We start from the raw sequence: 13256 nt of genomic DNA on the forward strand, positions 1-13256 counted from the left end.
GCAGGTCATAGGATCCACAGTAAGGACAACATCTTGAACACCACAGTTACTATACACCAAGTAACTGTCCTTTCTTCAAGTATGTGTGCAGGGGAGCTGGAACAGTTTTTATAGCAGGGGTTCTGAGAACCATTGAACCAAACTGTAAACCTTGTATATAATGGAAACCACTGTCCCTACCCCTAGTTTCAGCACCTATGTATGTGTGTCAGAGTGGATTCCTCACTGGCCAACAAGCAGTGCCCCACCTGGAAGGTGGAATTGAGGAGTCTTGATTGTCTTAAACAGTGATTGTAATACCGCTCTTCCAAAGCTGGCATCTGACTCTGCAGCTAGAGAGAGGGCACGGTGCCTAAAAAAAAGTAATTGACATACTGCATGTGATTGCCTTACAGATTTCTGATACTGAAATGTTCCTAAGAGTGGAAGATGTAGCTTGTGCTTTAGTACAGTGAGCTTTACATTTGGGGGCAGTACATCAGGATCTGGTAGCAGAGCAATATGCAATATATGATCCATATCCTCTGGAAGGAGATTGTTGTTTCTGGGCCTTTGAAGGATCAAACTAAGAGACAGAATGATAGTCTAAAGGGATTTGTTCTGTCAAGATAATACAATAAAGATCTTGAAACACTTAAGGTGTGAAGATGTTTTTCTCCTGGCCCAGAATGAAGTCTTGGGAAGAAGACAGGCAAGTTGATGGAATGATTTAAGTGAAACTTCAAGATCAGTTTAGGTTTAAATTCTGGATGAGGTCTCACCACCACCCTGTCCTCATAAAACGTTGTTTAAGGGATATCAACGGTAAGAGTTTGCAGCTCGCTGACCCTGCTGGCCGAAGTTATGGCAACTAGGAAAACTGATTCAAGGGTACAGTGGTATAAGCAGATTCCGCAAGTGGTTCAAAAGGGAGCTCCATAAGGCTTCCATGGACAATGGTGAGATTCTACATAGGAGAAGGTTCCTTGATGGGAGAGTTAGCATAGAGTAGCCCTTTCAGAAATCTATATATTGTAGGATGTGAAAAGATTCAACAGGATTGGACAGGTGAGAGACCTGATGAAATTGCTGCTAGATTAACTTTGATGGAGCTGAAAGAAAGACCCAATTGTTTTAAATCCTAGAGGTAGTCCAGGATCTTTGGTATGGGAGCCTCCACTGGGTCAAGACTGCATTAGGTTGCCCATATTGGAATCTTCCATTTAGAGGAATAAGTTTTCCTTTTGAGAGGTTTCCTGCTTTGTAGGAGGATTTCTCGCACCTGAAGGGAACAGTCTGTCAGTATTAACCAGCCAACATCCAAGCTGTCAGATGCAGTGACTTCAGATCCAGATAAAGTATCTGACCTTGGATCTGCAATACTAGCTAAATGATATTCAGAGAAGATCTGTTAGCCAGAACTATCTTGAACGGTATGGAGCTGTTAGGACTATTTTGCCTTTGTCCCAGATGATTTTACAGATTCACCTGGAATCAGGGGAATACTTGGAAAAGCGTACGGGGTTCCTAGGATCCACCAAGTGAACAAGACATCTTGCAGCAAGCCTGATCTTATGCCTTCTCCAAAACAAAAAGGCTGGACATTTCTTGTTGTCTATTGAGGCAAACAAGTCTATCCATTGTTGGAATATTAGGTCTATGATGGACCTCCATAGCAACCACTTGTGGTTAGTGATGGATTGTTTGCTTAGGACGTCTGTCAGATTGTTGCTAACTCCCTGTAGGTGGAGGGCTGATTGGGGTTATTCCATGAAGTTGACATAGGACTGATGAGTAGGCAACTCCTTGCTTGTGTAATATATTGCAGATGTGTTATCCATCAAAATTTGCACTCTGGAATTTTGTAAGAGATCAGAATGCAGAACAGTCTGATCACTCACAGCTTCAAGACATTTATGTGAAGAGTCATATCCTTTTGACCCCAGATCCCTTGTATCGAGAGGTTTGGGTGGGTTTCCCAATCCATGGTTGATGAGTCTATGAGAAGTGTCTTCCTCCGTAAGTGGCGGGGAGAGGATGTTTCTTTTCTGGTCCTCTTTGTGGATTTGGAGTTCTCCTGAACCACAGGCGCTTTTAATGATCCTGACTAGGGTTAGCATAGAAGTGCTAGGATCCCTTCTGTGGCACTTGATATTTTTTCTCCATCCTTTTGGTGGTAGGAGGAATGGCGACCAGTATTTGCCATAATGCCTTTGCAGGGTCAAGTATCCCCTTGTTAATTGGGAGGGCTAATCTGGCCAGTGCGAAGGAATTTGAATGACTGGAGTCTGAATATCCAGGGCCTCTGAGTCTAGCTAGCAGTTCCTAGAATGTCTTAAAATCATCTGGTGCTGGTATTGGAGCTATAACCTTCACCTTGTATGGGAACAATGAGGATTCCTGAGGAAACAAAGGAAGATGCTGCTGTTCCACTAATCCCACTTCGTCCAGTGTCTGATGTTCATCGTCCCCGTCCAGTGTGGGCAAGCTGGACAGCAATGCTGATGGGGAATAGGATCTCTTCCACTTCCTTGAGAGATGGGATAGAGATTGACTCCTGGAGGCATGGGAAGGTGGTCCCCAAAAGGCCCAGTAGGACTAGGAAGGCACCTTATACTGGTACAGCTGGCTTCACTGGGGTTGGCCAGCCCATTACCATCCATGCCAGGATTGTGACAAGGCTCTAATTGGGGAAGCATTCAGTCCATTACACAGGATCTTCTTCCTGAATATTAAAGGGAGATAGTTCGATGCTTGATGCTGGCAAAAAGATATGGCCCAGTGATGGGGATGAAAAGCATATCTTGTTAAAGAGCAGTGCCAAAGTGTAAGGTGATCTTGGCGCCAGGATGCTATCATGTGCCAGTAGCAATGATGGTCTCTGTGCCGAGGAAGACTCTGGTAAAGATGTAGATTCCATTGAAGCACTGGAACATATATGAGCAGAGGACTCTGCAGCCAATGTTGACATCAGTATTTGCATTGCTGACTGCATCGATGCTGCCATTGAGGTCGGTACTGGGTATGTTTGTTAATGCTGAGCTTGTGACCAAGCCTGTGCTGCTAACCCCTGTGATGGCTGAGGGCTTAGTGAACTTCTCTCTGGCACATCATTTTTTTCAACCTCTCCTTATGAGACAAAACTGACCAGTGTCTAGAGCAATGCTTTTGTCTGTGCTCCAGCCAACCTTGTCCCTCAGTACCGGTATTTGGTGCCAGAACTGTTGGTGCTGGGATCATCCATGCAGAGTCCTTTGACAGTGGTTTTTCTCAGTGACAGGACTTGACATAGTGCGGTGGTTCCCAAACTTTAACAGCCTGCAAACCTCTTTCACTAAATTGTGAAATCTCGTGACCCCCCTTCTAAAAATGAATATTTCCAGGGATTTACGTTTAAATTTCCTCCACACTCTGTGGGGCTCCTGCTGCTGGACCCCGTTGACCGCCCCAACTGCCTGGCCCTGGTCTCCTTGGGGCTTGGGCTGCCAGCCCCACGCAGAGCGCTGGGGTTCGGGCTGCCAGCTCCCCTGCTGATGGGGGCAGGGCTCAGGCTGCCAGCCCCAACTGCCCTGCCCCAATCTCCCTGGGGTGGGTCCTGCAACTAGGTCCCACCTGCTGCCTCCAATGCCCGGGGTCCTCTGGCCGCCATTAGTGACATTTTTCTGGCGAACCCCCTGTAACATTCTGCGAACCCCAGTTTGGGAACTACTGGCATAGTGGAACATCTGGTGGGGACACTCAAAGAAGATTTCTTCAGTGCTTGATCAGTCTTAGGAGCACCATCTCCTCAGGGTGAGATGACGACTCACTGACTGCTCCTTAAGATAGAGCTTGAAACATGTGCCTGTGAGGAGAATGAACAGCAGACAAAGCACTGATCCAATACATAGTTCTCTTCAAGGCAAAACAAGCAGCAGCTATGGCCCTCAATAAGCAGAATGAGGCAGTCACAGTATGGACAGGACTTAAAGTTTTGAGTCTACCATGAGGCACATAGTAGTGCGAAACTCCTAGTGAAATTGTAGGGGGGGGTTGGTTGTGTGGTTTTGTTTAGTTTTTTTTAAATGGTCCCAAATTGGTAAACTAAGGAGAAACAGGGACATTTTAAAAAGGTAGGTAGGTGACTGTTCTATCAAAATATAGCAAACACTAAAGAGTAGCGACCTGGACATTTGTTCTGTCTTGCTGTCATGGGCAGTAAGGGGAAACCGAGGGCAGTTGCAGCCCCCCTGCCTTTATACCCTCAGATGAGAGGTATGAGGACATGTGCTTACATATGCAGCTCCAACAGACACTGGTATTCAAAAGATTCCACTCTGGCACACGAGGTGCATGCGCACCCTAGAATGGGGTGCTCAAAAAAGAAATGATAGAAAAATATAGTCAAATGACTGATAGATTGACACTACTCTGTAATGTCCTGGACAAGCTTTACTAAATTACATTAAACCTTACTGAAGTAAGTTTAACATTTTTGGAGTTCATTGTATTAAAAACACAAATATTTACATACTATCTTGGGATTATAAGGATCTTCAAAGGACCTTTTGAAACAAAGTGAGCTTTTAACATTAAGCGTTTTTTTCTAGGAGTAGGGGAATATACGCTAATATAATTCCTCCAGTTATCAACGCTTTAAAGTCACCCACCTGGAGAGGTGCACATATACTGGTTCGAACTGCTATGCTGTCTTGTGGCCTTCTTTCTGATCCAGCAGATGGACAGGACCCCTGGACCATGGAGGGCCCCAGTCCTTAGAAGTTTGGAAGCACTTGGCCTACTGAGGCCACATAATTCTGAGTATTTCTTCCGAGCTGAAGCTGTGATGAACTTGTGACCACAAAGGAAACTCCTTGGGTGGTGTGTTGAATGACTAGTCCTGCCAGGACTGCTCCATCTTAGTATTGGGATGATCTCTGGTCAGCTTATTAGCATACATTTAGGTTCTTTTATTGTTTTTAATGCTTTCTCTGTAGTTCTTTTACCCTAATAAGAAAATATGCTTGCATAAAAGAGCTGTGTGGTACCAATAACCATGGACAGTCACACTGTCAACTGTCTCTGAAGAGAAAGCAAGTAGGTGTGCTCAGCGGGGAACAATACATCAAAGGCAGGGAACTGTGCGGCCTGGAAATGCCCTGGTCAGACAGGAAAGAGACGTAGGTCTCCACGCAAAAAGGCAATGGGTGGAACTCTGAGAATGGGTGTCCTCGAGTGAATCACTGAGGAGAAATCCAGGTGCAGCTGCACTGAACTATGAAAATTACAAAAATTGGCTGGGGAAGTCAAGGGCAGATTGCACAGAATATATGGCCTGCACAATATTACTGATGATAATGGGTAAGATGGAGAAAAACAAGCTTGACTCTCACTGGCCAGACTAAGTTTGCAAGGCTAGCAGTGCTAGGAAAAATCAACTCCTTTTTACCTATAAACTGAGCACAGTGGATATGGAAATCATTGGAAGACAGACACAGAATTCCATTTTTATAGCCACTCAGAATACAGCTGCACTCATTCCTCTTAACCATACCTTATTTCAAGAGACATCATTTATTTTAGCCCCAAAATTACCTATGTTCTTGTAACCCTTCACTGATTGCTGAAAATGATTTACCCTGGGAATAGAGGATCATGAAGCTAATATTACAAGACGTTATTAACACTAACAGAATGAAGACAGTTAACATTTTACAGTTAACAAGAACTTTCCTTTCTGAATAACTTGTATGTGCCCTTCATTTTCGGTCTTTGTCACACACTGCATCCCACAATTTGGGCCTTGAAAAGTTGGGAGATGTGACCACTCTTTAAAATTCATGTGTGGAGTTTACAAGGACTTTGGTGATGAAAGAAAAGTTCTCTTACTCATGTTGTGTCCTGTTATCTTTTGATTTGCCAGACCTATTTTGGCAGGCAAATTATCACTCTCTGAACCCTTTTTAAGTGTTTGAGAAGCTATGGTAAGTGCCAAGGAGGATTCTCTTTTTTGGCAACTGTAAAATTACAGTTTTTCAGTCAGTTAATTTTGCAACTAAGAAATCTCTAAACTAAGTATCAGCTGCACCCAAACTTTGTCCACATGAGAGCGCCAAATTGGTAGCTTGGCAGGAGCACAGAATTAACCTATACTTAATTTGCATAAAATGGGACAAATTATATTCATGTACCATTAAGATGCAGCCTTTGGAGACTACATTTCCCAACATGTAGTTCTCCATATTTAGCCTATCATCCTCCAGTGAGTGGTGTAGCCTCTGCAGGATGCTTTTCCGTAACAAAGAGCAGATGGCAAGCACAAATTGCACTATAACAGTGCATGAGCTAAATGTATCACTGCCACATTTTAGCCAAAAATACCGTATATGAAGACGACGGACCATCATTTCCTCCAGTAACAAACTAGAAAGACCAAATATTTAGAACTAGGCAACGCAAGACTCCGGAATTTTTTCTATCCCTATGACTCACCTGCATAGGTAGCAGCAGACTGCTGCAAGGACTGAAGCTGGCCACGACTACAGTTATATTTCTTAGTAATATCCTTTAAGGGAACCTCACTGATTAAATCCAGTAGCGCAAGGCTGGTGAAAAACCTGTACAAAAAGCATACAGAGAAATTGTAAAAAATAAAGTAATTGATGGCAAGCTAGTAGTAAATGCTCTGTGCTACTTTGGGCCTGAAGTAGCAAACAAAGGAAATAACTTCTCAGACCATTTTTCTTAACACATACCCAAGCTTCTTGTAGCTACAATTCTCTTACCCAGTATCGATAAACTTATTCGGGACCGAGCCAAATTGTATTAACTAACAGCTCAGCCAACAGGAGAGCCAATCCCAGACAATGCTTTCACACAGAACAGAACCTAGCAATTGGATCTCTGTGGATTCTCACACATTTGTCCTTTAGAACCTCCTCCCCTTAGGCACTTAGGCCCATCTGTTATTACCTTTTATGAATGGCCATTTGTCTGTGCTGTTTCTCTGTTTTAGCTATGATTTTGCCCTTTACAGAGCGAGCCAGGAAGCCTTCTTCAATCCCCACCAGCTCAGCCACTCGCTTCATAGATGAAGGCAGCTTCTCCCACAGGCAGAAAAACTGATACCAGTCAATAGTGGTCCACTCCTCGTACACAGGAGTGACCTGAAAGAAAACAAATCAATATCTCATTCTTTAAAGCAAAATCTTTACTTCACAAGAACAGACACAGAACTACACTGCAAGAGGAGAAATAATAATGTAATCCAGGGCATATGGTTACAGTGTCTGTCCTACATACAACTCAGATGCACTGAGTCATAACCACATACCCTGAAGAACGTAAAAGCTCTTCCAAACTAGTTTTTAATGTTTGGACTAATGAGCTCTGACACATGTTGGTATATTCTCATGATTACACAGTTCAGACCCTTTGTCAGATTGTTCCCTAAATCCAAGACATTAAAAATAAGGGCTTTTGAACAATAACTATTTTTATTTCAAATAACTGATTAACATATGCCTGTCTATTAAGATCAGTGTCAGTGAGACATTTTTCCAGTACATTCCACCAAGAAACAGGACATCCAGTTAGAGCAGCCTTGCTAGACACTACCATGGTATCTGATCATGTAGAGGAGTAGGGTTCTGCAGTCCACTTTTCCTCTTACTTCATGATAAACTCCAGCACAAAAATCTCAGTGCTATTATTTATATGAACAAAAATACCCCAAAAATTCAACCACTATGGGACCAAAACAAAACAAATAATTCTGGTTAAAATTCAGTCAGCCTGGTTCAATACCAGGAGAGAGAATGTCGTAATATTTACATCAACATATTGAGAGAGACTTTGTTTCAAAATAACTAGTTAACAGTACTTGGGGCACATTTAACAGAATACAAAATGCAAAATGTCTAGGGTGCAGCTACAAATCCTCCATCTCCCTTTTAATGTTGGCAAGGGTAAGAATAGCTGAAGACAGGATCCCATTCCAGAGAGTTAGGCCTTTTTTATCCATTCCTAACCAACAAATATTTATTCTTTTTATCAAATTCCAAAAAAGGTCAGCCATAGATTTGTACAGTCAGAACATTCAAGCCTAAGGGAGTTAAGAACCATTATTAAAGTAGACAGAGAAAAACTAACACGCAGGATACATTTGGAGAGCAACTCCCGGCAAAAACCATCCACAGTCTTGCTTTGGAAATGAACAGTTTACAAATAATGTTTTAGGCAAGGTTAATGGGAAAGAAACTCAAGAACATTTTGTTCAAGAGCACTATTTCAAACTAAATACACTAGACAAACTGCTGTGCTTGAAAACTCCAGAGAGAAAATACATTACATTAACATCTCCTGCCTTGGAACACACACAGAATTCATTCTTTCATTTTCTACTTTTTAATAGATGTCAGCAGGAAATGCGTACATTGCTGCATACTATACAAAGCAGCTCTGCTTTGCTTACTGAAAGTAGAAACAAAATATAAATCTTCCTGATCTGGGCCGTTTGCAGGCACGTATGGGACACTAGCACACCCTCCAAAATCATTCAGTTTTGGTCAGCAGCTGGTCAATGACAGAACAAGCAGGGGCGTGGAGTTGAGAGAAGGCAAAAGCATGCATTCCTCACTGTTTATGATCCCAACAATCACATCATCCCAGCTTTGTTTTGCATGGGTCACAGAGGTCCTCAGCAGGGATTTCCAAACTGTTGAAATTCTGTTTCAGGGGCTGTGTTTTGTCTTTATTAGGACAGTATGTACAAAGATGCACATTTAATGGGGAGAGAGAACAGTATCAGATTTTGGACACCATTCCTTTAAAGCCCTCTTGCCCATGAATCTTACGAGGCTCATCAGGACACCTAATCACTCTCTTGTTAATCTTTACAGGCTCATGACTCCCTCTCCAGGAATTTTAATTGGCTTTTAGGGGCTTCTTGAATATGCACACACAGATCGTTGTTGTCTTGTTGGAGACCACACCCCACAACAGGTTTAGCAGACTCCTCAGTGCTCCCCTCTCATAGTTGTAGTAGGCTCCTCCACCCCAAATGTGCCAAACAGGCTCATCAGGGACCAAAAACTTCTTAAAGATTATAGGGTGGTTGGGATTGGCCCCCAACAAGCTTCCCTAGGCTCAGAAAGGTGATAGGACCCCATTAGTCTGTGATGTCTGAGGTACAGCTTGATGAGCCTAAGCGCCTCAGGGGGATGTAAAATTCAGAAAACCTTTGTCCAATTCACTTCAAATATTTTAGAAAAATTCTACCTTTGTTCCAGAGAAAAAATTCAAATTTTGAGACAGATGAGACTTTTCTATGGGTTTGAGGAAAGCGGATTCCAAATTGGGTTTATAATGTATAAAACCAATTGAGCATCAACTATGGAGCGGCAGCTGCTTCATAATACATGCTGCAGAATCAGAATAGTTTCCCAACTTAATCAGGGTGGATTGATTTAAATCAGCAAGAAGAAAACCTTGATTTAAATAATTGATTTTAATCATGTTTTGTATTTGTAGTTTTTAATTACTTTCTTAAAGAAAGGTTGCGTTTCATTGGTTGAGCCATTAAAACACTGATTTTGCCACTAAATATAACCTTTGCACTAAATTAGGTGCTTCATTTTGCTAACTAGGAGGATATACTATATCTATACACATTTATTTAAGCAATTATATAGCTTAACATACATTTATTCAGATTTGTAATTTTTACATTTTTATTATGTAACAAAATGATGAATGATGTATTTTTTCACTAAAGGATTATTAATTTTTTTACTTGTAATTTTTGTATCAATTAAAGATGCACAAACAATTTTTTTATTCAATAAAAACATCTTAAATGTGCTGGATACACAAGAAAAAAAGTTTATCAAAAAGTTTAATCAAAATATATTTTGCATTTACAACTGATTTATTAAACAAAAGTAGTATTATCTGTAGCTAATAAATAAAACTAATTGTTTTGGTCACTATGTCCAAGATTTTAGAAGTAGTAGACTTCATCCTATCCTACCTTGTTTTTATTCATAAATGGGAAGAGGAAAAGAAACTTTCATTCTTTTTCAACTCCCAAATGGTTTCTTAACTTTGAATGAACTAGTTGTAGAACTGAACTAGTTGAATGAACCAAAATGAAGAAAATATTCTCTGCACATGCAGAAGAACATAAGAACGGCCATACTGGGTCAGACCAAAGGTCCATCTAGCCCAGTATCCTTTCCTGTGAGAGAGGCCAATGGCAGGTGTCCCAAAGGGAATGAACAGACAGGTTATCATCAAGTGATCCATGCCGTGTCACCAAATCCCAGCTTCTGGCAAACAAAGGCTAGGGACGCCATTGATGAACCTATCTAGCTCCCTTTTGAATCCCATTATAATATTGGCCTTCACAACACCCTCTGGCAAGGAGTTTCACAGGTTGACTGTGCGTTTGCGTGAAAAAATACTTTCTTGTGTTTGTTTTAAACCTGCTACCTATTAATTTCATTTGGTGGCCCCTTGTTCTTGTATTATGAGAAGGAGTAAACACTTACTTATTTACTTTCTCTATACCACTCATGATTTTATAGACCTCTATCATATCCCCCTTAGTCACCTCTTTTCAAGCTGAAAAGTTCCAGTCTTATTAATCTCTCCTCATACGGAAGCCGGTCTATGCCCCTAATAATTTTTGTTGCCCTTTTCTGAACTTTTTCCAATTCCAATATATCTTTATTGACATAGTCAACCACATCTGTACGCAGTATTCAAGATGTGGATGTACCATGGATTCATATAGAGGCAATATGATATTTTCTGTCGTCTTATCTTTCCATTTCTTGATGATTCCCAACATTCTGTTCTCTTTTTTGACTGCTGCTGCACATTGAATGGATGATTTCAGAGAACTATCCACAATGACTCCAAGATCTCTTTCTTGAGTGGTAACAGCTAAATTTAGACCCCATCATTGTATATGTATAGTTGGGATGATGTTTTTCAATGTGCATTACTCTGCATTTATCAAATTTAAATTTAAATTTCATCTGCCATTTTGTTGCCCCGTCACCCAGTTTAATAAGATCCTTTTGTAGCTCTTCGCAGTCTGCCTGGGACTTAACTATCTTGAGTAGTTTTGTAAGTAGTTTGAGTAGAGACCTGCTGCTGTCAAAAGCTGGTTTAGCACTTCAACAAACTCTAGTCCAAGGTGGTTTGACTTTCTTTAAAACTTCAGCAGCAAACACGTATTCTTTTAGTAATGTTTTTGTATTTAAATTTAAAATGATTTTAAAAGGTTATAATATCTTTAAGCCTTAACATAGGTTGTCAATTTCAAATTTAATTGGTGAGAAAGGAGTTCATAAGAGCAGCTTCAGGTGTGGTATTCCAATTGTCTCAACCATACTGCCAGTAGGCAGCCCAACATATTGCACTAAACACACCAGACAGGGTGGCTCCAACCTGCTTGGAGCATGTCATAAATATAAAGGGAAGGGTAAACCCCTTTGAAATCCCTCCTGGCCAGGGGAAAGCTCCTCTCACCTGTAAAGGGTTAAGAAGCTAAAGGTAACCTCGCTGGCACCTGACCAAAATGACCAATGAGGAGACAAGATACTTTCAAAAGCTGGGAGGAGGGAGAGAAACAAAGGGTCTGTGTCTGTCTGTATGCTGGTTTCTGCCAGGGATAGACCAGGAATGGAGTCTTAGAACTTTTAGTAAGTAATCTAGCTAGGTATGTGTTAGATTATGATTTCTTTAAATGGCTGAGAAAAGAATTGTGCTGAATAGAATAACTATTTCTGTCTGTGTATCTTTTTTGTAACTTAAGGTTTTGCCTAGAGGGGTTCTCTATGTTTTTGAATCTAATTACCCTGTAAGATATCTACCATCCTGATTTTACAGGGGGGATTTCTTTATTTCTATTTACTTCTATTTTTTATTAAAAGTCTTCTTGTAAAAAACTGAATGCTTTTTCATTGTTCTCAGATCCAAGGGTTTGGGTCTGTGGTCACCTATGCAAATTGGTGAGGCTTTTTATCCAACATTTCCCAGGAAAGGGGGGGTGCAAGTGTTGGGAGGATTGTTCATTGTTCTTAAGATCCAAGGGTCTGGGTCTGTAGTCACCTAGGCAAATTGGTGAGGCTTTTTACCAAACCTTGTCCAGGAAGTGGGGTGCAAGGTTTTGGGAAGTATTTTGGGGGGAAAGACGTGTCCAAACAGCTCTTCCCCAGTAACCAGTATTAGTTTGGTGGTGGTAGCGGCCATTCCAAGGATAACGGGTGTAATATTTTGTACCTTGGGGAAGTTTTGACCTAAGCTGGTAAAGATAAGCTTAGGAGGTTTTTCATGCAGGTCCCCACATCTGTACCCTAGAGTTCAGAGTGGGGGAGGAACCTTGACAGAGCAGGTGAAGCCCACCCTAGATTCTTTCATCTTTCTGCAAGACCCAGGCCTACATCAGATGGGATTAGCAATCCCCCACCCAACCCAACGGCTATGAAAGCCACTAATGTGTTTGCTTCGGATCAGCCGTCATGTGTCAGCAATGCCCCTCTGCCATGTACATTAACCAAACCGGACAGTGTCTACGCAAAAGAATAAATGGACACAAATCTGACATCAGGAATCATAACATTCAAAAACCAGTAGGAGAACACTTCAACCTCTCTGGTCATTCAGTAACAGACTTAAAGGTGGCAATTTTGCAACAGAAAAGCTTCAAAAACAGACTCCAGTGAGAAACTGCTGAGCTTGAATTAATATGCAAACTAGGCCATCTTGATCATCACTACAAAAGTTTTTTTCCTCCTGCTGATAATAGCTCATCTTAATTAAATAGCCTCTTACAGTTGGTATGGCTACTTCCACCTTTTCACGTTCTCGGTATGGGTGTATATATCCTCTTACTATATGTTCCAGTCTATGCATCCGATGAAGTGGGCTGTAGCCCACGAAAGCTTATGCTCAAATAAATGTGTTAGTCTCTAAAGTGCCACAAGTACTCCTGTTCTTTTTGCGGATACAGACTAACACAGCTACTCTGAAACCAGACTAAAAAGTGTAACTTTGAATAATCTAACCTAAAACTCAATAGCATTTGAAAATGCTACACAGTTAACATCTCAAAAAGATCTGAGGACCAGTCAGACTGTACTGATACTAAATCCATTAGGATGGACTTTAAATCCTAGATAATTGATGATGCTATGACTGTCATTGGTCCCAACAATAAAAAAAAAGCCAAGAAACCCTGGATCTTCCTCAATACCTTACCCGTCACTAAAGAGCATTGCACAGTTCAT

The 13256-nt window shown here is 41.3% G+C and overlaps 1 protein-coding gene across 1 annotated transcript in view; it reads right to left on the minus strand.

Annotated features, from left to right (window-relative positions):
- The window catches only part of POLQ (DNA polymerase theta), a 136477-nt gene that overhangs the window by 76985 nt on the left and 46236 nt on the right, over positions 1-13256 (minus strand). Inside the window, exons 13-14 of the mRNA XM_048819242.2 lie at positions 6931-7124; positions 6451-6575 (exon numbers count right to left, since the gene is read on the minus strand). Coding sequence (XP_048675199.2) covers positions 6451-6575; positions 6931-7124 — 319 coding nt within the window. The remainder of the gene's footprint in view (positions 1-6450; positions 6576-6930; positions 7125-13256) is intronic.

This window comes from Caretta caretta, chromosome 1 (genome assembly GCF_965140235.1).
Source record: "Caretta caretta isolate rCarCar2 chromosome 1, rCarCar1.hap1, whole genome shotgun sequence".
Taxonomy (NCBI): domain Eukaryota; kingdom Metazoa; phylum Chordata; order Testudines; family Cheloniidae; genus Caretta; species Caretta caretta.